Source organism: Chroicocephalus ridibundus, unplaced genomic scaffold (assembly GCF_963924245.1).
Source record: "Chroicocephalus ridibundus unplaced genomic scaffold, bChrRid1.1 SCAFFOLD_253, whole genome shotgun sequence".
Taxonomy (NCBI): domain Eukaryota; kingdom Metazoa; phylum Chordata; class Aves; order Charadriiformes; family Laridae; genus Chroicocephalus; species Chroicocephalus ridibundus.
The window spans coordinates 43,909-67,031 of record NW_026961354.1 but is presented as its reverse complement, the minus strand read 5'-3'; the positions used below and the strand labels follow the sequence as shown (position 1 = coordinate 67,031).

Genomic DNA, 23,123 nt, shown 5'->3' with positions numbered 1-23,123 from the left:
TGCAGGTGCCCTTCCATGCGGGGATGTGGGTGCTCCCCCCCCATACACTCACCTGTGGGGATTTGGGTGCCCCCCACGCCCCTCCCACAGGGATGCGGGTGCCCTGGTGTGTTTGGGCGGCAGCGCTGGGGGTAACTCCTCTGCGGAGGGGGGGCTGCACGCAGGCGTGGGGTCGCTGCCTGTGCCGGGGACCGTTGGCGCCAGGATCCCGGTGTCCCGGGGGAAGCTTCCACGGCCGAGGCGCTGGACCCAAACTGGAGACATGCCGGACCCCCGCAGGCTGCGGCAGGTCCCTCGGCGCGGGACGGCCTGCCAGGGCCAGCAGAAATAAGAAGCAAAATTGCACCAGCCAAAAACGTCCCGTACGGGTTTTCACTTTTTATTAGTTTTTAGGTTAGAAAAAGAAAAGACTGGAGCTATAAATACACGTACGTGGTCCTTGCCCGCTGCATCTCAGGGGCTCACTCGGGGTATTCTCACACGTCACCTCAGCCACGAGCAGTCCCTGCTACCCAGCAGCAGTAACCCCCCCCCGCCAGCCCAGCACTCCCCCCCCACCCCACACGGTCAGGAAGGGGTTAACCCTCCCACCACCCCGGGGGGCAGCTGCAGCAAGAGGCATTGCCCCCATTTTACAGATGGGGAAACTGAGGCAAGGAAGCGATGAGCGTCACCTCGCGCCACGCGGAGATCGCCCAGGGCCTCTCGCCTCCACGGCCCCTGCAGAAACGCCCCTCTCGCAGGAACAACGGCCAAGGGAAGGGGTTTGCCCAGGAACAACCCGAATCCCACCCCGGGCCCCGCAGCGTCCCCTTCATCCGCGCTATAAAAGACTCATTTTTCACCAAAGCCCCTTTCCAAGGCGAGCGCCAGGCGAGGACGGGTTTGCGGCATCAGGATCACCGCGCAGACGGGGCCGGGGCCGGTCCCTTCCCATCAGCCCGCGCCGGAGATGCCAACAGAGGAACCGACGGGCACAGCAATTCCCTGGAGAATTAAAGAGGGGCTGGGGGTGCACCCCTGCCCGGCCCCTCCAGCCCGCTGCTCCCACGCCACGGCACCGCCAAAGGAGCCTGGGCTGCAAAAGGGAAAAAAAAAAAAGCCTTTTGCCGTCCGTTTCCCAGCTTTGGTGGGAGCGCGGCGAGGAGTCACCGGGAGCAGTGCCAGCCCCGGGGGGAGGCACCCGACGGGGGAATAAACCCGGGGACGCGGCAGGGGCTGGCCGGGGAAGGGAGGATTCCAAAAACAAGGCTTGGTAAAGTGTGACGGGATTTGTGGGAAATAAAAGTGGGGGGGGTGCCGAGCCGCCCCCGGGGCCGGGGTCCGCCATCCCGCACCACGGCAGAGGGCTGTGCCTCGGGGGGGAAGGGCTGAGCTGTCGGCTCTTCTCCAAGTCCAGCCTCTACGTGTGGGATGGGGACGAGGAGAAACGAGGACCCTCAGCTCCAGAATCGCCCCTTTCCAACTGGCCGCTGAACTGGGGTCCCACGGCGCGGGGGGATGGCAGGGAGGCGCCCGAGCAGCACCGGGGGCAGAAAACCCAGCGAGGGCACGGCCCAGCGCCGGCGGGGAGGGACAAGGCGACCCCAGTCTTCACACCTGCCCTCGAGATTCGCTTTTAGGTGGTTTCTAAACAGCAAAAGAGACAGCGGCTCTGGGGTGGCGGACGACGAAGGCCCCCCCTGCCCCCCGACCAGAGCACGGCCCCGCTCAGCCCGAGTCCCAGCCCAGCTGCGTGTCCCCGCCAGCGGCCGCTGGCCCCAGCTCTGCCGAAAGCCGGCAGCATCCCCGGCCAGCGCCTCCTCCCCGGGGACCCGGGGCTCCACCGCGGCACCAGACAGCCGAGAAAACGACCGGCCCCGACCCGCCATCGGCCCCACAGCGGGGCCGAGTCTCTAGTGATGGTCTCGTTCCTCCTGTCACTGCTCCAGCCATGGGGACGTGCGCCAGGCAGGACACCGGGCTCTCCCCCACTGCCGCCAGCCTTCCTACTTGTACTTGGCCAAGGCTTCCAGCGGCACCGGGAGCTGGGCGCAGGACATGAGGAGCGGGTGCATGGGGAGGAAGGGGTTGAAGGACTCTCCCTCCCGGCAGCAGGAGAGGATCCTCTCCTCCGCGTGCGCGCCCTGGTGCACTGTCAGCTCCTTCTTGTGGCTGAAGATCTTGCCGCACTCGGTGCAGGGGTAGACCCGCTCCACCGTGTGGGTGAGGTGGTGGGTCCGCAGGTTGCCCTTGTACTTGAAGCTCTTCCCGCACTCCAGGCAGGTGAAGGGACGCTCGCCCGTGTGGATGCGCTTGTGCTTCATCAGCGTGGTCTTCAGGTTGAAGGTCTTGCCGCACTCAGGACAGACGAAGGGGCGCTCGCCCGTGTGGATGCGCTGGTGGGTGATGAGGGTGCCCTTGCGGTTGAAGCTCTTCCCGCACTCGGTGCAGGTGAAGGGCTTCTCACCGGTGTGGATGCGCTGGTGCTTGATGAGCTCGCCGTTGTGGCTGAAGCACTTGCCGCAGTCGGCGCAGGCGAAGGGGCGCTCGCCGGTGTGGATGCGCTGGTGCCGCGTCAGGTCACCGTTGCGGCTGAAGCTCTTGCCGCACTCGGAGCAGCCAAAGGGCCGGTCGCCGATGTGGATCTTCTGGTGGAGGATGAACGTCTTCTTGGCGCAGAAGCCCTTGCCGCACTCGGCGCAGATGAAGGGGCGCTCGCCGCGGTGGATCTTCTGGTGGGTGATGAAGTTGGCCTTGCGGTTGAAGCTCTTGCCGCACTCGGTGCAGGAGAAGGGCTTCTCGCCCGTGTGGATGCGCTGGTGCAGGATGAAGGTCTGCTTGGAGCAGAAGCTCTTGCCGCAGACGGTGCACTCGAAGGGCTTCTCGCCCGTGTGGATGCGCTGGTGCCGCATCAGGTCGCCCTTCTGGCTGAAGCTCTTGCCGCAGACGGTGCAGGCGAAGGGCTTCTCCCCGGTGTGCACCCGCAGGTGGGTGATGAGGTTCCCCCGGTGCTGGAAGCTCTTCCCGCACTCGCTGCAGGCGAAGGGACGCTCGGCCGCGTTGCTGCGGGGACGCCGCGCCGGCTGGGTGCCGGGGGCCGTGGCGCTGCCCACCCCGCAGGCGGAGGGGGGGTTCTGCCCAGCGCTGCTCACCGGCCCCACCGGAGCCCTGGCCTTCTCCAGGCAGAGCCCCCGGGGCTCGGTGGCGGCCCATGGCCCCCCAGGCGCCGCCGGACTGCACCGGAGCTCGGCCACAGCGCCCGACGCCTGCAGCACCGTCCACTGGCTGACGCGGGGCCCGAGGGAGCCCCCCGAGGCAGCCCCCAGGCTCTTCCCCAGCTCAGCCGCCTCCGGTTTCACCTCCTCCGGCTCCTCCTTGGGACACCGCTCGCCGTCCCCATCTGCCAAGAGAAGGGGAGCCGTGCCGTAACCTGCCGCAGCTCCGGAGCCCTCCCTGGAGACCCCCACGGCCGCACCCGCCCCCTCCCCGCAGCCCCACTCTCTTTTTGGGACATCTCTGACGCGTGTTCCCACGTGCTGGGCTCGCGCAGAGCTGCACCCATCGAGGTGGGCACGGGGCAGCTGCGGCACCGAGGTGGCCGGGGACCTCCAACCCGCTCCCCCCGTCACCGGGGCACCAGCACCTCTCCCTGCCCCGGCACCGCTGTGGGACTGGCCGGGAGCTGCAGGGTCCCGGCTCCGGGGGTCCCAGTGCATCCGGGTGACGGAGGAGCTGGACGGAGCCTCCCCGTCCTCGGCACCCAGTCAGGTCCCACATCTCCCTTGGAGCCACTGCCGGGTCCCAGAGCACCCAAAGGCGCCACGTACCATCTCTTCTCCAAAGCCAAAACTGCAGACGTCCCCCCACAGCTTGGGCCTGAGAGTCCCTTTTGTGCCGCGGGGGCAACTCAGAGCCCCCCGGGAGACCCCGAGACGGGTGGCGCCAGCGCAGGGCGAGCGGGAGCAGCGAGGGCGGCGAGGCCAGCACGGGGCTGGGATTTCCTGACGCAGGAGGGTGGGGGACGATGCAAAAACCCGGGGGATTTGCAGCCGTGGGGGTCCGTTTGGGGTCTGTTTGGGGAGCTCGGGGCAGGGGATCACGGGCTGCCCCCCCAGCACTGCCAACCGCCCCAGCGCGCACTGCGGGGAGCAAGCAGGGACGGCATCGCTGCCAGGGACCCCGGGGAGGTGCTCGGACCCCTCGTGCAAGACGTGCAAATCGTGCAAGGATTTCTGGCTGCCGAGGCTGCCTGGACAAGCAGAGTCATAGAGTCACAGACTGGTTTGGGTGAGAAGGGACCTTAAAGCCCCCCCAGTGCCACCCCCTGCCCTGGGCAGGGACACCTCCCACCAGCCCAGGGTGCTCCAAGCCCCGTCCAACCTGGCCTTGAACCCCTCCAGGGATGGGGCAGCCACAGCTTCTCTGGGCAACCTGGGCCAGGGGCTCACCCCCCTCACAGCCAACAATTTCTGCCTCACATCTCATCTCAGTCTCCCCTCTGTCAGTGGAAAACCCTTCCCCCTCGTCCCATGGCTCCCCTCCCTGCTCCAGAGTCCCTCCCCAGCTTTCCTGGAGCCCCTGCAGGGACTGGAAGGGGCTGGAAGGTCTCCCCGGAGCCTTCTCTTCTCCAGGCTGAACCCCCCCAGCTCTCCCAGTGACACACGACGAGCAGCTCTCCTGGACGGCTGGCAGTGGCACCGGGGGTCCCTCCCCGCGGCTTTCTGCCGAGGGCACCACCGAAGGCTCGGGTCCCCTTTGGGAGCCGTTCCCAGCCCAGCCTGGCAGTGCCTGCCCCATCCACCGGCCTCTGGATGAAGCTTTCGGCTTCCATTGGCCTCCAAAAGCCTTGCTCGAGCCCGGCAGCAGCCGCTGCCCCCCCGGCCGCCCCCTCCAGAGCTCCCTCAGGAGCCGCGAGGACATTTCAGCCGAGCCCAACCGCCCGGACGACGCTTCTGCATCCCCTTCGGCAGGAACCGGCCCATTTCGGGTACGCAGGGCAGGACCCCCCAGCCCTCGGCAGGCTGACCTGCCCCCGCACGCCGCGTGGCCGCCGAGGAGCCTTCCCTTGCCGCGCACCCAGCGTGCCGGGGCGCGTGTCCCCATGCCTCCCTCCCCTCGTCCCCCCGCCGCCCCCGGAGCCGCCCCGGTGCTCACCCCGGTGCTCTCCTGCGCCGCCGCGGTGGCCGGCAGCTCCCGGGTCACCCAGAGCGCGGGGGCACCCGATGAGCGGCTCCTCCTCCGGCTCCACCTTCACGATGATCTCGGGCTTGGCGTCGCCTGCGGGCGGAGAGCGCGGGGCTGCGGCGGGCGCAGGCCGTGCCAGAGGGGCCGCGGGACGGCTCTCCACCCGGCTGGCAGCGCCGCCGGCGGGAAGGGCAGCGCTGGGCTCTCGTGGGACTCCCACGGAGTCTCTCCATCCCCAGGGTGGCGCGGGACAGAGTGCCACCATCCTCAGGGTGGCGTGGGACACTGTCACCATCCCCCAGGTGGCGTGGGAGAGTGTCACCACCCCGAGGCTGGTATGGGACAGAGTGTCACCAGGCCTGGGTGGCATGGGACAGTGTCACCATCCCCTGGGTAGCAAGGGACAAAGTGTCACCACCCCCAGGGTGGCATAGGACTGACTGTCACCATCCCCAGGGCGGCATGGAACAGTGTCACCATCCCCAGGGTGGCGTGGGACACTGTTACCACCACCAGAGTGGTGTGGGACAGTGTCACCATGCCCCAGAGTGGCACAGGACAGAGTGTCACCATCCTCGGGTTGGTGTGGGACAGTGTCACCATGCCCCAGGTGGCATGGGACAGTGTCACCACCCCCAGGGTGGCATGAGATAGAGTGTTACCATCCCCAGGCTGGCATGAGACAGTGTCACCACCCCCACGGTGGCACAAGAGAGAGTGTCACCATCCCCAGGGTGGTATAGGACAGAGCGTCACCATGCCCGGGTGGCGTGGGACAGTGTGACCATCTCCAGGGTGGCATGGGACAGCATCACCATCACCTCGGTGGCATGTAACAGAGTGTCACCATCCCCGGGGTGGTGTGGGACACTGTCACCACGCCCTGGGTGGCACAGGACAGGGTTACCATGCCCTGGGCGGCGAGGAACAAAGTGTCACCACCCCCAGGGTGGCACGGGACAGAGTGCCACCATCCTCAGGGTGGCGTGGGACACTGTCACCATCCCCCAGGTGGCACAGGACAGTTTCACCACCCCCAGGTGTCATGGGACAATGTCACCAGCCCCAGGGTGGCACGGGAGAGTGTCACCGTCCCCTGGGTGACATGGGACAGCCGCCTCCGACAGCCCCGGCAGGCAGCATTTGCGGGCAGGCAGCGCGGGCAGCAGCCCCCCACGGCAGCGGGGGCACGGAGGGATGAAACGACCCCGCGGGCGGGTGGCAGCGGGGGGGACACCGAGGCGGGGGGGCGGCTCTTCCACACCCCGGTGCCCAGCCGCGTGCCCTCGGCCAAACCCGTCTCCCACCCGGCACCCACCTCCCCCGCGCCGCCGGCTGTGACGTGTCCCCCCCCCAGGACCCCCAGCCCCACTCACAGGCAGCGGGGTGGTGGGGGACGTCCCCCTGCGGGTCACCGGGGCAGAACCCGCCGTACGCCTCGTCCTCGGCCTCGCTTTTAACGACCGTCTCTGCCTTGATGCCTGTGGGAGCAAAGGCACAGCCCGCGCGGCCGCTCGGGGACGGACCGAGCCCTCGGGGACGTCCCCACCATCTGCCCCTGCTGGCACCCAGCCCTCGGGGATGTCCCCACACTCTGCCCCATGCCGGCACCCAGCCCTTGGGGACGTCCCCACGCTCTGCCCCTGCTGGCACCCAGCCCTCGGGGACATCCCCACGCTCTGCCCCTGCTGGCACCCAGCCCTTGGGGCCATCCCCACCATCTGCCCCTGCTGGCACCCAGCCCTCGGGGACGTCCCCACGCTCTGCCCCTGCTGGCACCCAGCCCTCGGGGACGTCCCCACGCTCTGCCCCTGCTGGCACCCAGCCCTCGGGGACGTCCCCACGCTCTGCCCCTGCTGACCCCCAGCCCTCGGGGACGTCCCCACGCTCTGCCCCTGCTGGCACCCAGCCCTTGGGGACGTCCCCACCATCTGCCCCTGCTGGCACCCAGCCCTCGGGGACGTCCCCACGCTCTGCCCCTGCTGACCCCCAGCCCTCGGGGACGTCCCCACGCTCTGCCCCTGCTGGCACCCAGCCCTTGGGGACGTCCCCACCATCTGCCCCTGCTGACCCCCAGCCCTTGGGGACGTCCCCACGCTCTGTCCCTGCTGGCACCCAGCCCCTGGGGACGTCCCCACGCTCTGCCCCTGCTGACCCCCAGCCCTTGGGGACGTCCCCACGCTCTGTCCCTGCTGGCACCCAGCCCCTGGGGACGTCCCCACGCTCTGCCCCTGCTGGCACCCAGCCCCTGGGGACGTCCCCACGCTCTGTCCCTGCTGGCACCCAGCCCCTGGGGATGTCCCCACGCTCTGCCCCTGCTGGCACCCAGCCCCTGGGGACGTCCGAGCCGGGGGGACCCGAAACACCCCCAGTTATTAAATGTTTGTAAGGCAAGAAAAGGAACTGCTCCTTTTCCTCCAGAGGGGAACATTCCCAGTTCCCAAACGGCGCTGGGCACGCCCTGCCGCAGCAACGCTCCCTGCTGCGACGGCCTCTCCCACGTCCCCACGCGGATGTCACCCGGAGACGGGACGTCACCCGGAGCGGTCCGTACGGGACAGGGGACTCCAGCCCGGGGGTCTCACCAAGCTCCCAGCCCTCCCCCGGCCGCCCCCTCTGCTCACCGGCGCTGGGGTGGCTGGGGACGCTGGGGACAGCGGGGAGGGTGGCACCCAGGCCCTGGGGACAGCTGATGTAGGACTCGTCCTCCGGCTCCGTTTTCACCGCGATCTCACACTTCACTCCCGCCCAGCCCTTTCCTGAGGAAGACGAAGCCGATTTTGGGCTCCTGGGCGGCCCGGCGGTGCCACCATGGATGCCACGCTCCCTCCGCAGCCCTGCGCCGGGCACGGGGGCACGAAACCGCCCCCTGGGGACTATGGGGGGGGGGGAAGCAGGGGACCAAGCCACAGACCCCCACCCAGCCGTGGGCAGCGATGGCTCGTCCCTCCCTGCTGCCCAAGGAGGACCCTCACCCAGCCGAAACCATCCCGGTGCCGGGCACGGCGTCCCCCACACCAACACCCTGCCTGGCTCCGCGGGAGGCGGCAGCTTGGAGCAGGGGGGGTCTCAGGGCCTCGGGAGGGGGGGGCTGGGAAGTCGCCGCGGTGCCAGGGCAGCCGGGTCCCGGCGGCAGCTTTCGGCAGCCTCACCTGTGCCGCAGGTGCTGGGCGTCCCCCGGAGCGCGGCGTCCTGGGGACCCCCCCCAAATGGCTTCTCCTCTCGCTCCATCGCCGGGGGGGTCCCGGGGCTCCCTCCCGAAGAACCTGCCCGAGGGAGGGGAGAGTCTCTTTCCAGCCTCCCCCGGTGCCCGGCAGCGCCCGCAGACACACGGATGCTCCGGAGGACGCCGACCTCCGGGCTCCCGGCTCCGGGCTGTGCCGATGTCCCCTCCTCCATCCCATCCCCAGACCCCCATCACGCCCCCCCCACCTCCCAGCCCAGCAGTGGGGCTGAGGACGGCGCGGGGGCCGCACGGCGCAGGGCGGCACGGGCTGGGCACCAGGTCACCCCGTCGTCACCCAAATCACCAACCCCCAGACGCTCCTTCCAGCCCGGCGACGGCGATGGGGGGCCGGCAGCGGAACGGGGGCAGAGCGAAGGGGAATCTCCGAGGAACAGGGATTTAGGGGGGAAACGGCGCAGAAAAGGGCTGCTCGTCCCCGGGGCGGGGGGCAGCCACAGGAGGGGAGGCTCGGCAGAGCCCACGGCAGCACCGGCGCCCGCAGGGAGACGCGGCAGCCCCCAGCCTTCGCCGGGAAGGAGGGGAGAGGTGCCGCAGGCGCCGAGCCGTGTCCACCATCCACACGCGATTGTTGCCAGACCCGGACACCTCACCAGGACGGTCAGTGCCGCGCGCGGGGGCACCGGCAGCAACACGGACGGGGCGCTCCGTGGGCACCCGCTGCCGACAAAGCACCCCACGAGCAGCTGCCCGTTCCCGAGGTTTCCTACCCCACGGTTTCCTTGCCCCGAACACGGGCGGCAAGTGCTGCCGGAGAGGGCGCAAGCCCAGAGCTCCCTGGCTCCTGACGGGGTCCCTCGGCCGGGGACCGGCAACCCAGCCCCGAGAGACCGGGATGAATCCGGGGATTAAATTGGGAATGGGCTCAGCAACGCTCCTGCTCGCTCTGCGTGGCAAGCGCTGGCCCCCGCAGCGCTGCCGCGAGGGACAGGCGGCCTCCCTGTCCCCCCGGGCTTGTTGCCAGCCCCCCGGGACCCGCAGCCCCCACTGCCGCTGGCTGCCACGCAGGACGAAGGCAAGCATCGCGCCAAAGCCACCGGCCACGCCGAGGCCTGAGACCGAGGGGTGACAGGGGCAGGTGGGTGCCACCGTCCCCCCATCATGAGCTCCGTCTCGCCTGTCCCCAAATGCCCGCTGCCCCCCCGCACCGACCCCCTGACAGCGGCTCCGTCCCCACCGGCGCTTCGGGGACTCGGGCCACAAGCGCGGGCAGGTCTCAGCCCACCGCAGCCCCCTCCGACACGGGGGTCACCGGAGCAGCCCCGGCTGGGCTGGGGGAATGGGGGCTGCCCACCCTGCTCCTCCTCCTCCTCCTCCTCCTCCTGCCTGCTCTAAGGACGGGGACGGGGTCCTGCCCAGGGACCCCCGCCAGCGCCCGGGGCCGGGAGGGCACGTAGCGGGGTGCGGATGGCGGCAGGAACAGGGGGCTGGGGGGGGTTGTTGGGGTTCGGTTGTTCCCGAGCAGGAGAGGTTGGCTCTCTCCCGCCGTGCGCGGGAGCAGGACCAGCCCCATCCCGCTCCCCGGTGCCCCCCAGCCAGGGAATTTCGGGATGAGCTTGGGCAGGAGCCAGCCGGAGCCTGCACCGCTTCCACCTCAGCCGCATCCTTGAAACCACAGTAACTCCCCCCCGTCCCATCGCGCCGCTCCTCCCAGGCCCAGGGGAAAAGCAAACGGTGCCATCCCCGCGCCCACGGCACGGCCCCCTCCCCGGCCTGGGACCCCCGGGCTCCCGGAGAGAGCAGAGTGGGGGGCGAGCGCCGCTCCCTGCCCCGTCACCCCACGGCTCCCCGCACCCTGTACGGAACCGCGGCAGAAGTTCCTGCGGTCGGAGGCTGCCGGCAGAGCCGCCGCGGGGCTCGGTTCAGGAAAGGGCCGGTACCATGGGGCTGTTGGCTCGTACCGGCCCCCGCTCCTGACCCAAACGGCTCATTAAATGGCTACCGCTTGGGCAGAGCCAGCCCCGGGGGTCGCGAGCCACGCGACGGCAAGTGCCGTCCTGCTTTATGAGGGTTTATTTTCCAGGTCTGATGGCGGACACTTCCGAGAACAAGACGAGCGTCCCTGGTCCTGGGGGCCCTGCACGGGCACCCACCAGCACCCTGCAAAGAAATCGCCCGGGGGGTCTCGGGGTGGGGTGGGGGGGTCTAGCGGGTGCCGGAGCAGCGGGTGCTCCGCAGGCCCCTGGGCAGTTGGGGTGCTGGGGGTGACACCCCACACACACTTTCCCGCGGGACACGGGGCTGGGAACGGCAGCCCCATCCCTCCCCCTGCCCCACGGCAGTGCTGGAGGTACCCCTCCTGCGGGGGGCCGGCACCCCCCACACCCCCCCGCGCCGCCACCTGCGCATCCCCCTCCCCAGCCCGGCCAGCAGCGGCAGCCCCCACGACCACCCCAGCTACTGGGATGGCTGGAACCTGGGCTCTTTTTTTGGGGGGTCGGAGGGGTACGGGGGTGCTCAGGCCCGGGGGGCAGCCAGACACCCGCAGCGCCGTCCCCAGCAGCGTCCCAGTCCCCCACCCACCGGGGGAAGGGGACACGGTGGGGGGGGTGGCCGGGCCTGGCAGCCCCCCCCATGGTGTCCCCATCCCCGACTCACCCCCCCCCACCACGCTGTCCCCCAGGCTGTCCCCGCTGTACTCCCCAGACCAGTGTCCACCCTCCTGGTGACCCCCAACTGTCCCACTGCCCCCCCCCCTCCTGTCCCAGTGTGTCCCCCCCCCGGTGCACCCCACCTGTGCCGGTGTTCCTGCTGCCCCCCCCCTCCCCCCCCAAGCCTGTCCCGGTGACCTCCCTCCCGCTGTCCCCCGCCTGTCTCGGTGTCCCGCCTGTCCCGGTGCCCCCACCCCGCCCCACTGTCCCCCCTCCCGTCTCCCCCCCTGTTTTTCCCGGTGCCCCCCCCACCTGTCCCGGTGCCCCCCTCCCGCTGACCCTCGCTTTTCCCGGTGCTCCCCCCACCCCACCCCCCCCCGCTTTTCCCGGTGCCCCCCTCCCGCTACCCCCCGCTTTTCCCGGTGTTCCCCCCAACCCCCCCCCCCGCTTTTCCCGGTGCCCCCCTCCCGCTGCCCCCCGCTTTTCCCGGTGCCCCCTCCCGCTGCCCCCCGCCTGTCCCGGTGCCCCCTCCCGCTGCTCCCCGCTTTTCCCGGTGCTCCCCCCACCCCCCCCCCCGCTTTTCCCGGTGCTCCCCCCACCCCCCCCCCCCCGCTTTTCCCGGTGCCCCCCTCCCGCTGCCCCCCCCCGTCCCGGTGCCCCGTCCCGCTGCCCCCGGCCCGGCCCCGCCCCGCGCTCACCGCGGCGCTCAGAGGGGCGGCGGACCGGGCATCGCCGCCGATGGCCGCCGGCCGCAGGAGCGCACCGGGGCGGGCGGCGCACGGGGCGAGGCAGACAAAGGGCTCCCGCCCGCTGCCTGCCGGGAGCTGTAGTCCGGCCCCCCCCGCCCCCGGACCTGCCGGCCGCCCCCCGCACACACCCCGCCACGCGCCGGGCCCCCCCCGGGCCGGGATGCCCCGGTGTACCTGGACCGGGATGATCCTCCGGTGTCCCCAAAACTGGGATGCGCCGATGTCCCCTGGGCCAGGATGCTCCGGTGTCCCTGAACTGGGACGCGCCGCTGTTCCCCAGACCGGGATGCTCCGATGTCCCCGGATTGGGATGCTCCGGTCTCCCCAAGACTGGATGCTCCAGTGTCCCTGAACCAGGATGCACCGTTCCCCAGACCAGGATGCTCCGATGTCCCCTGGGACAGGATGCTCCTTTGTCTCTGGATTGGGACGCTCTGGTCTCCCTAAGACTGGGATGCTCCAGTGTCCCTGAACCAGGATGCGCCGTTGTTCCCCAGGCTGGGATGCTCTGATGTACCTGGACCGGGATGCTCCTTTCTCCCCGGATTGGGATGCTCCGGTCTCCCCAAAACTGGCATGCACCGATGTCCCCTGGGCCAGGATGCTCCGGTGTCCCTGAACTGGGATACACCGATGTCCCCTGGGCCAGGATGCTCCGGTGTCCCTGAACTGGGATACACCGATGTCCCCTGGGACAGGATGCTCCTTTGTCTCCAGATTGGGACGCTCCGGTCTCCCCAAGACTGGGATGCTCCAGTGTCCCTGAACCGGGATGCGCCGTTGTTCCCCAGACCGGGATTCTGTGATTTCTTCCGGACTGGGACGCTCCTGTCTCCCCCAGGCTGGGATGCCCTGATGTACATGGACTGGGATGCTCCTTTCTCCCCGGATTGGGATGCTCCGGTCTCCCCAAGACTGGGATGCTCCAGTGTCCCTGAACCAGGATGCACCGTTGTTCCCCAGACCAGGATGCTCCGATGTCCCTGGACCAGGATGCTCCTTTGTCTCCGGATTGGAACGCTCCGGTCCCCCCAAAACTGGCATGCACCGATGTCCCCTGGGCCAGGATGCTCCGGTGTCCCTGAACTGGGATGCGCCGTTGTTCCTCAGACCGGGATTCTCTGATCTCTTCTGGACCAGGACGCTCCTGTCTCCCCCAGACCAGGATGCTCCGATGTCCCCTGGGCCAGGATGCTCCTTTGTCCCCGGATTGGGATGCTCCGGTCTCCCCAAGACTGGGATGCTCCAGTGTCCCCCAGGCCAGGATGCTCTGGTGGCCCCTGGACCAGGATGCTCTGATCTCCGCCAGGGCAAGATGCTCCATTGGTCCCTGGATGCGGATGCTCCAATGTCCCCTGGACGGGGACGCTCTGCTGTCCCCCAGACTGGGATGCTCCAGTGTCCCTGGACCAGGATGTTCCACTGTCCTCCAGACCGGGATGCTCCGATTTTCCCTGAGCCAGCATGTTCTGGTGGCCCCCGAGCCAGGATGCTCTGCCGTCCCCCCCGGCCAGGATGCTCTGGTTTTCCCTGGGCCGGGATGTTCCGGTGTCTCCCAGAGCGGGATGCTCCGTGGGGTGGCCCGTGGGGTGCAGCCCGGTACACCCTGGAGCGGCCGGTCCCACTGGGGGCAGGGCGCGTTACTGGGACCATGACACAGTCGTGTGGGAAAACCCGTTCTGACAACGCACAGCTCGCGGAGGAGCCCGCAGGTGAGGAACCGCCGCAGGACACGGGGACACGGGGACACGGGGACAGGGGGACACGGGGACGTGGGTGCGATGGAGCAGCCGGGGGAGGCGGGCGGGGAAGCTGCGCTGCTCAGTGTCGGAGCTGCCAGGAAGGGGTGCGGGGCCGGGGGTCGCAGGGTGCCGGGTCTGGGCGCCAGCGAGGGCAGAGGGAGAGACCCGCGGTGGGACGGGACACGGGGGACGTGCCACCTGCTTGTCACCCACCCGACAGCGGGGCTGGGGGCAGCCTCGACAGGGGCAGGGGGCAGAGGAGCCAGTGGGCAGGAGCGTGGGATGTGGCGCTTGGAGAAGCCAGGACCAGCCCGGAGACGGCAAAGGGCCCGACACCCCGAGTCCCTCAACCCCCTCCCTCCCTCTGCACCCCTCGGCTCGGCGCCGGAGCCAGGGTGGGCTCCGGAGCAGCCGGGGCGTCTGGAAAGGGATTGCAGAGGGGGGAAATGGCCACCCCGGCTGCGGAGGGAGGAGCGGGAGCAGGACCCGAGGCAGAGGATGCCCGTCCCGTCGACGCTGCAACGCCGAAGGCGGCGGAGCCTTCGCCTCCCACGAGCGCCGAGCGTTTAAATCCAGGTTTCGTGAGCGGGCAGCCTCTGCCACGGGAGCGCACGGGGAGGACGGGAGCAGGGCTGGGCGACGCGACGCCGACGGCAGCGCAGGACCGCGGGGCACGGGCAGGACAGCACGGTCAGCACGCGGCTCCCGGAGCCAGAGGGGGCAAGCGCAGGGGCTCTCAGGGCCAGCGCTTGCCCCCCTGGGGTCGCCCCAGTACAAGCGCTGGCTGCGATGCCGGAATTCCAGGGAATCAACATAGAATGGGATAATAAAGCACAGCACAGGGCGGAACGGGGATAGTTCAGCTGGAAGGGACCTGCGGCCACCGTCCCGTCCAACGGCACCTCAGCCACCCGCCCCTCGGGGACCAACACGTTGGGGGCTCCCCGGGCAAGGTCGGGGTAAGACTGGGCAGGAGGAGGAGGAGGAGGAGGAGGAGGATGCCCAGGAACTGCGGTTTCCCTTCTGCCGTACCTTGGCTTTTCCCTGCCGGGCTCCTCTCCGCTCCCGGAGCAGGTGCGGCGCTGCCGGCAGGGCGCTGCGGTGGCACCGGCACCCGCTCAACCAAACCCACGCTCCTGCCGGGAGAAACCGGGAGAAACCGGGAGAAACTGGGAGAAACCCCCCCGCCCAGCCTGCTACTGGGTGCTGCTCAAGGGAAAAGCCACCGGCCACCAACCGAACCGGGTGGCCACACTCCCCAAAACTGAAGTAGGCGGCGCGGGGACAGGCCGGGCGCCCGGGATGGCTCAAGTCCTTCGTTGCCGGCGCAGATGGCACCCCCACCTCCTGCCCCTCCCCACGCGGATGTTCACCCTCCGCCTCCAGATGTTGCAGAGGGCACAGCAGGTTGCCATCACGCCGGTGGCACTGGCCACCATGGTGTCCAGCTGGTTGTGCGGGCAGCGCCAGCAGGGGCTTCAGCTCCACCACCCGCCGGCAGCTGAGTTTCCACTTCGGTGGCCTCAATAAAGCGTCACCAGCCAGGCCGGGGGGGTCGGCAGGGTTGTCCCCCCCCTCGCCTCGAGTAACCGCGGGCACCGACGCACCGTTGGGAATAACGTCCCCCCACTCGCCCACCATGTTGTGGACAACCCCGTCCGCACCTCGGCGCCCCGGAGGCGGCAGCGCTGCCCACGCCAGCGCTCGGGAACCCCCCCAGTGCCCCCCCAGCCCCGCGCCAGCGCCCACCGCGGCCTGCGGCCCCCCCCGGCTCCTTCCTGCCCCCTCCCCGGCACAGGATGAGACCAGACTCCAGAGCTCCCAGACTCCAGGGCTCCCATCGCTCTCTTCTGCCTTTAAATACAGACAAGGAGACACCCGGCAGGCGGGGGCAGGGCACTGGTGGGACTGGGAGAACTGGGAAGCGCCCAGGAGGGATATTTTCAAAGCTGAAAAACAGAGAAGGGCCCGGGAGGGATTTCTCGAGGTCCGAAGGGGAGGGGAGCGCAGGGCGCGCAGATCCCGGAGGGCGCGGGGTGCCGAGCCCCGGAGAGGAGGAAGAGGAGGAGGAGGAAGGCGGGCGCCAGCCAAAGCCGTGTCCTTCGGGGGCAGGATGAGGACCCTCCTGCCCCTCCGCGCGGGGACAAGCCCCCTCCCGCGCTCCAGAGCGTCCGCCGCTACTGCTGGCAGCCGGCCGGGTCGTCGCCGTCCCCGAGGGTCCCCCCGTCCCCCTCGCCGTGGCCCCGCTGGTGCAGCAGCAGCTTCCCCTTGGAGCTGAAGCCCAGGCGGCACTGGGGGCAGGCGAAGGTCCTGTAGCGCCGGTGGAGCTTCTTGTGGGTGATGAGGTTGGCCTTGTTGCGGAAGGACTTGTCGCACTGGGGGCAGGCGAAGGGCCGCTCGCCCGAGTGGACGCGCTGGTGCAGCACCAGGTTGCCGCTGCGGCTGAAGCCGCGGCCGCAGTCGGGGCAGGTGTGGGAGCGCTCCTGCGCGTGGCTGCGCTGGTGGATGAGCAGGCTCTCCTTCCAGCTGAAGCTGCGGTCGCAGCGCCCGCAGAGGAAGGGTCTGTCCTCCCGGTGGGCCGCCCGGTGCCGGCTGAGGCTGGCCTCGTCCTCGAAGCGTTTCTGGCACTCGGGGCACTGGCGGCGCGGGTCGCCGGCGTGCTCCTTGCGGTGCGCCTGCAGGTCGCGCTTGTGGCGGAAGCTGTCCCCGCAGAGCGGGCAGGAGTAGCCGCCCTCGCCGCCGTGGCTGGCCCGGTGCCGCAGCAGGTCGCCTTTCAAGCAGAAGGTGCTGCCGCAATCGGCGCAGTCGTACCGGTGTCGGCCCCGGTGCTTCTTGTGCGTCAGGAGGTTGCAGCGGTGGCGGAAAGCTTTGCCGCAGGCACCGCACCGGTGGGAGGGCGCCAGGGCCGGGTGCTCGCCCTGGTGCGCGCTCAGCCCGGCTTCATCCTCGAAGCTCTGCCCGCAGGTGCCGCAGATGAGCGGCCCCCGGCCCCCCGTCACCTCCAGCGGCAGCTCCGGGGGGTCGTCCCCGGCCCAGGCCCCCGGTTCCGCCTCGCACCAGCCGGGGCAGAGCGCGGGGTACCCCGACTCCTCGGCCGAAGACGCCGAGGGGACCCAGCGTCCCCGCTCCTCGTCCTCAGACAGGTCCTCGCCCGCCGTCCCGCCCCAGGGAGCTGTCGGGAACGGGGGGGGACATTAATGGCAGGGGGGTGTCCCGGCGCGGGGGCGCAGACCTGTGACAGTCCCCGTGCCCGCGGGACCGGCCCGTCGCCCGCCGCAGCCTCCCCTCACCCCGGCAGCGCCGACGGGACACGGTGGGGACACCCAAACCCCCCCCCGGCGAGGACGTCAGACGGGACCCCGGCACGGTGGGGGTCCGGCTGGGGGCAGCCGCCTCGTGCCACGCACGCGGCTTCCGTCTCTAACTTATCAAACCGGCACTGGTTTCCCAGCCCGGGGACCCCGGCCACGCGGGGGGGTCCCTGCGGTCACTCACGGGTGGCAGAGGCGTCAGGAGCTCCGCCGTCCCCCCCGCGCAGCTCCTCCCCGGGCTCCATTTTGTAGATGAGCCTGGAGTCGGGGCCTGTGGGGGAGAGAGAAACCTCAGCACCCACCCGAGCCACCCGCAGGGCGTCACCGGCACCGGGGGTGGGGGGGCACGCGCCCGGGGGACGCCGGCTGCGGGAGCAGCGGGGACAGGGGGCTGCCGGGGTCTGCGGGAGGGAGCTGCCGGTGCCGGCCCCGGCGGCGGCAGCGAACCGGGGCGCAGCGGGGTGGGGAGCAGCGGGGCTGGGGGTACCTGGAGCCGTCAGTCCTCACACACCGGGGCCGGACCGGGGTGGGCAGCGGGCAGGCTGCTGCCCCGCTCCGCCTGCAGAGACGGCAGGTCGCGTCTGCCCTCCCCCGCGCAGAGGGGATCAGGCTGCGGACCCCCGGCTGAGCCGCCGGACCCCCTGGCTGAGCCTCCAGACCCTCCGGCGGAGCCTCCGGACCCCCAGGCTGAGACTCCGGACTCCCAGCCTGAGCCTTCGGACCCCCGGGCTGAGCCTCCAGAACCCCGGGTTGAGCCTCCAGACCCCCAGGCTGACACTGCGGACCCCTGGCTGAACCTCTGGACCCCCAGACAGAGCCTCCGGACCCCCAGGCTGAGACTCTGGTCTCCCAGGCTGAGCCCCCAGACCCCTGCCTGAGCCTCCGGACCCCCAATTCAGCCTCCAGACTCTCCGGCTGAGCTTCCGCACCCCCAGGCTGAGCTTCTGGTGCCCAGTACGAACCTCTGGACCCCCGGTAATGAGCCTTCAGGCCCCCAGGTTGAACCTCTGGACCCCAGGCTGAGCCTCCGACCCCCGGGTTGAGCCTCTGGGTGCCCGGTATGACCCTTCGGACCCCCAGGGTGAACCTCTGGACCCCTGGCTGAGCCTCCAGACCCCCAGGCTCAGCCTCTGGGTGCCTGGTATGAGCCTCCGGACCCCCAGCTGAGCCTCCAGACCCCTGGGCTGAGCCTCAGGGTGCCCAGTATGACCCTTCGGACCCCCAGGGTGAACCTCTGGACCCCTAACTCAGCCTCCGGACCCCCAGGCTCAGCCTCTGGGTGCCTGGTATGAGCCTCCGGACCCCCAGGCTGAACCTCCGGACCCCCAGCTGAGCCTCCGGAGGCCCAACCTGAGCCTCCGGACCCCGCAGCTGAACCCCCGTCCCCCCTCCCAGCCCCGGGGGCTCCCCCTTACCCAAGCTGGCGACCAGATCATAGTTGTCCATCATCACCTCCCGGTAGAGTTCCCGTTGCCAGGCGGCCAGCAAGACCCACTCCTCGGGGGAGAAGTAGATGGCCACGTCCTCGAAAGTCACGGCGCCCTGGAAAACACGAGGGACAAGGTGTGTGTGTGTGGGGGGGGGGTGTCGGAGGGGGGGCGCTTGGGGGGACCCCCAGCACCGTCCCCTGGCTGGACCCCACGGTTTAAAGGCGGGGGGGGGGGGGCTGCAGTCACGGTCACTGGATGCTGCCGAAACCGGGATGCTGAGGCCGGGAAGCGGCGGGGGGGGGGCGGCGGGGGGCCGGGCGGGGGGGTTCCCCCCCCGCCCGGCCCCCCGCCGCCCCCCCCCCCGCCGCTTCCCGGCCCCGGTGGGGGGGGGGGGTGGTCCCCGCTCGGTCTCACCCGCTGCATCTCTGCCCGGGGCCGGGGGGGGTGGGGAGGGGGGGGGGGGCGTGGGGAAGGGCCACGGGGGAGGATGCGGAGGTTCCCCGGTGCCGAGCGCCGAGATGGCGCCGGCGGAGTCACGGTCGGGGCGGGCCCGGAAGGGGAGGGAGGGGGTGGGAACGCAGCGACCGGCCGGGGCCGAGCACCGGGAGCACCGGGAGCACCGGGAGCGTCGGCACCGGGAGCATCGGGTACTGGGAGCATCAGAACCGGGCACCGGCAGCACCGGGAGCATCGGCACCGGGTACCGGGAGCACTGGGAGCACCGGGAGCATCAGGCACCGGGAGCACCGGGCACAGGGTACCGGGAGCACTGGGAATATTGGGCACCGGGAGCATCGGCACCGGTTATAGGGAGCACCGGGCACCGGGAGCATCAGCATCGGGCACCGGCAGCACCGGGAGCATCGGCACCGGGAGCATCGGGCACGGAGAGCATCAGCACCGGGCACCGGCAGCACCGGGAGCATCAGCACCGGGAGCATTGGGCACGGAGAGCATCAGCACCGGGCACCGGCAGCACCGGGAGCATCGGCACCGGGTACCGGGAGCACTGGGAGCACCGGGAGCATCAGGCACCGGGAGCACCGGGCACAGGGTACCGGGAGCACTGGGAATATTGGGCACCGGGAGCATCGGCACCGGTTATGGGGAGCATCGGGCACCGGGAGCATCAGCACCGGGAGCATCGGGCACGGGGAGCATCAGAACCGGGCACCGGCAGCACCGGGAGCACCGGGAGCACCGGGAGCATCAGGCACCGGGAGCACCGGGAGCATCGGCACCGGGAGCATCAGGCACCGGGAGCACCGGGCACAGGGTACCGGGAGCACTGGGAATATTGGGCACCGGGAGCATCGGCACCGGTTATAGGGAGCACCGGGCACCGGGAGCATCAGCATCGGGCACCGGCAGCACTGGGAGCATCGGCACCGGGAGCATTGAGCACGGGGAGCATCAGCACCGGGCACCGGCAGCACCAGGAGCATTGGCACTGGGTACCGGGAGCACTGGGAGCACCGGGAGCATCGGGCACCGGGAACATTGGGTACTGAGAGCATCGGGTACTGGGAGCACTGGAAGCATTGGGCACCGGGATCATTGGCACCGGTTATAGGGGGCACTGGGCACCGGGAGCACTGGGCACTGGGAGCACCGGGAGCATCGGCACTGGGAGCATTGGGTACGGGGAGCATTGGCACTGGGCACCGGGAGCACTGGGAGCGTTGGGCATCGGGAGCATCGGCACCGGTTATAGGGAGCACCGGGCACCGGGAGCATCAGCACTGGGTACCGGGAGCAGTGGGCATGGGGAGCACTGGGCACTGGGAACCGGCAGCATCGGGCACTGGGAGAACTGGGCACCGGGAGCATCAGCACCGGGCACCGGCAGCACAGGGAGCATCGGCACCCGGAGCACCAGGTACCGGGAGCATCGGCACCAGGCACCAGCAGCACCGGGAGCATCGGCGCCGGGTACCGGCAGCACTGGGAGCGTTGGGTACCGGGAGCATCGGCACCGGGTACCGGCAGCACTGGGAGCGTTGGGTACCGGGAGCATCGGCACCGGTTATAGGGAGCACCATGCACTGGGAGCACTGGGCCCTGGGCGCGGGCAGCACCGAGAGCATCGGCACCGGGACCACTGGAAGCACTGGGAGAATTGGGCACTGGGAGCATTGGCACCGGTTATAGGGAACACCAGGAACCGGGAGCACTGGGAGAACTGGGCGCTGGGAGCATCAGTACTGGGCACAGGCAGCACTGGGCACCGGTAGCATCGGCACCGGGCACCGGGACCACTGGGCACAGGGAGCACTGGAATAACTGGGCACCGGGAGCATCGAGCACCCTGGGGTGGCCTGTGGCTCACTGGGGTGACCTGTGGCATATTGTGGTGGCCTGTGGCACATCGGGGTGACCTGCAGCACCCCAAGGTGAGCCTGCGGCACATTTGGGGTGACCAGTGGCACATTGGGGTGAGCCTGGGGCACCCTGGGGTGGCCTGTGGCACATCGGGGTGACCTGCAGCACCCTGGCATGAGCCTGCGGCACGTGGCGTGTCCGCGCTCCCCGGGCCGTCGCAAGCGTCGCATCTGGGGACGGCTGAGGGACAAACCCTGCTGCCGGGGGGTGGCAGGGAGACGCTCCGTGGCACTGACGGCACCTGGCGACCTCCCAAGACCCGGGGCCGGAGCCGTCGGCGCTGGGGGCTACCGATGGGCCCCCCCCGGGAGCCGCTGCAGCCTGGCACGTCCGCAGCGGGGACGGCCCAGGACTCACGGGGCATCCCACGGGCACCTCCATTACTGCCGGGGGGTCGGGACAGCGGGAGGGTAAACAGGGATGAAGCCACGTCGCCGGGACGAACAGGACAGACCCCGTGGGTCAGGGAAGCCCCAAAGCTCCCGGTGCCCGGCGGTGCCCGGGCTGCAGGGCACGGCCCCCATCTCGCCGGCAGCGCCCTCCGAACGCCCCGGTGGGAGACGCCTTTGGGGTGGGGGGAAGCACCCCGGGGGCAGCGCCGTCTCTCGTCCCTCGTCCCGGGCAGCACCGTGAGCCGCGTACAACCTCCCCCCTGCCGCCCCCGCTGCCCCCCTCCCTCCCGCGGCACCGCTTTGGGACTCTCCTGGGCCCGGGGCAGACGTGACAGAGCGCGGGGACGTCGCCCGCGCCAGGGGCAGGAGCCCAGAGCGTCCCCCCGGCACGGGGGTGGCACAGGGGGGGACTGTCCCCTCCCCGGGGCACAGTCCTTGCCCCAGGAGAGGGGCTCAGAGCCACGGGGACCGGGGTCCGCAGCGCTGGGACGGGCACCCACGGAGCCACCTCGTCCCAGCCCAGCCCCGGAGCCCGGAGGTGCCCGCGGCCGCCTCGGCCGGCTGGGAGCTGGAAGGGCCACTGGCCCCCTCCCTGCTGGGAGCCAGGGGAGGAGAGACGAGCTCTGCTCTGCCCCACGGATCCCCTCCCGCAGCCTCGCCGGGGCTTTTCCGGCGTTCCTCGCTCCAAACCCAGCCCGGAGAGCGGGGACTCCCGGGGGGCGGACGGGGCTGGTCCAGGAACGGTGGCATCCAAGGGACGCAGCCCGGGAGAGCATCCTTGGCGAGGGGGTGGCCCAGGGCAAGGGTTAGGGGGCGCGGCGTGGCCCCCACCCCGAGCATCCTTGGCCCCCCTGCCTCCCCGCTGCCCTCCCCTTCGCTGCGGTCGCTCACCGTCAACCCTATTGCTACAGGACACGGACACCCCCAGCCCCTACGGCCCCCCCAGCCCTGGGCAGCCCCTGCCGCCGGGCAGGACGAGGTGCCGCAGGATCCGTCCCCCCTGCTCCGCGCAAGGCCCCGGCGCACGCCGACCTCCCGCCCACGGCGTGGTGCCTGCCGGGAGCGCGCCCGGGGCGGCCTCAGCCACCAGGGCCATCCGCAGGGGGCTCCCCGTCCCCAGCACCGCTCCCAGTGGCACGCCGGCCCGCCGAGCTGGCACCGCTTCATGGCCAGGGCCAGCCCGGCCAGCGCCTCGGTGGCCGCAATGGGGCTACCAGCCTCCAACTCACCATCCTCCTCCTCCTCTTCCTCCTGCTCTCCGCTCACAGCCCCTGCGTCCCGCGGTGAGCAATCCTCGCCCATGGCCGGCTCTGTCGCGTCCATGCTGACCAAGTTCCGGGAATTCCCGCTCGTTGATGAAAGGTGGCCGCGGCACGTCCGCCAGCGGCGGCAGCTCAGCCTCCCGCCGCTCCGGCAGCACCGGGTGGAAGCCGGCTTTCCCGAAGCAGCTCCGCACCGTGGCCCCCCTGCGCAGGAGGTAGACGGCGTCCGGCAGCGTCACCCGGCCGGCGATCTCAGCCACCCGCCCTGCATGGGCCGGCGCCGGGTCCCGCACCGCCCTGGCCAGCACCAGCGCCCGGTCGTGGCCCTTCAGGTTGGGGATGACGCCGTGGCCATGGGCTGGGTGATGCCGGAGGTGTTGGGGTGGGGGGGGAAGAAAACCAGCCTGACGGCCCCCAGCTTGGGCAGCAGCTCAGGGGGGTGGGGGGCTGCGGCCCACCAAGAGCAGGACCCTGCGGCGGTGAAGGGACAGAGGGCACCCCCAGTGAGTTCGCCGATGACACGAAGCTGGGGGGGTGGCTGACACATGGCCGTGCCGCCATCAGAGAGCCCTGGCCAGGCTGGAGAGCTGGGCGGAGAGGAGCCTTGTGGAATTCAACCAGGGCAAGTGTCGGGTGCTGCCCCTGGGGAGGAATAACCAACCCCCCGCACCAGGACAGGCTGGGGGGGACCCGCTGGAGAGCAGCTCAGTGGGAAGAGACCTGGGAGTCCTGGGGGACAACGGGATGCCCACGAGCCAGCAATGGGCCCTGGTGGCCAAGAAGGCCAATGGCATCCTGGGGGGCATCAAGAAGAGCGTGGCCAGCAGGTGGAGGGAGGTCATCCTCCCCCTCTG

The 23,123-nt window shown here is 70.5% G+C and overlaps 1 protein-coding gene across 3 annotated transcripts; it reads right to left on the bottom strand.

Moving 5' to 3' along the window:
* Window positions 1–558: 558 nt before the first annotated feature.
* On the bottom strand, window positions 559–18,671 carry LOC134509362 (gastrula zinc finger protein XlCGF57.1-like). Of its 3 annotated transcripts, XM_063321848.1 has the most exons (6): window positions 11,700–11,767; window positions 8,319–8,432; window positions 7,791–7,925; window positions 6,543–6,647; window positions 5,137–5,259; window positions 559–3,382 (listed from the first exon to the last, which is right to left on the bottom strand). In XM_063321848.1, the coding sequence occupies exons 2-6, from the start codon at window positions 8,395–8,397 to the stop codon at window positions 1,989–1,991; spliced, it is 1,836 nt and encodes a 611-aa protein (XP_063177918.1). In that variant the 5' UTR covers window positions 8,398–8,432; window positions 11,700–11,767; the 3' UTR covers window positions 559–1,988. The 3 variants fall into 3 exon arrangements, with proteins under 3 accessions (XP_063177918.1, XP_063177919.1, XP_063177917.1); XM_063321849.1 differs by lacking the exons at window positions 5,137–5,259; window positions 6,543–6,647; window positions 7,791–7,925; window positions 8,319–8,432; window positions 11,700–11,767 and adding exons at window positions 15,732–16,664; window positions 16,988–17,074; window positions 18,219–18,345; window positions 18,648–18,671 and having other exon boundaries at window positions 559–3,043; XM_063321847.1 differs by lacking the exon at window positions 11,700–11,767 and having other exon boundaries at window positions 8,319–10,130.
* Between the last annotated feature and the right edge of the window lie 4,452 nt (window positions 18,672–23,123).

What these genes read in the sequence shown, in the direction of transcription:
- LOC134509362 (XM_063321849.1), bottom strand. An exon ending in TCCTGACGCCTCTGCCACCC is followed by an intron (nt 16,665 to 16,987) that starts GTGAGTGACCGC and finishes CGTTCCCGACAG; the next exon opens with CTCCCTGGGGCGGGACGGCG. An exon ending in GCTGCTGCACCAGCGGGGCC is followed by an intron (nt 3,044 to 15,731) that starts ACGGCGAGGGGG and finishes GTCCCCGCAGCA; the next exon opens with ACGCGGCCGAGCGTCCCTTC.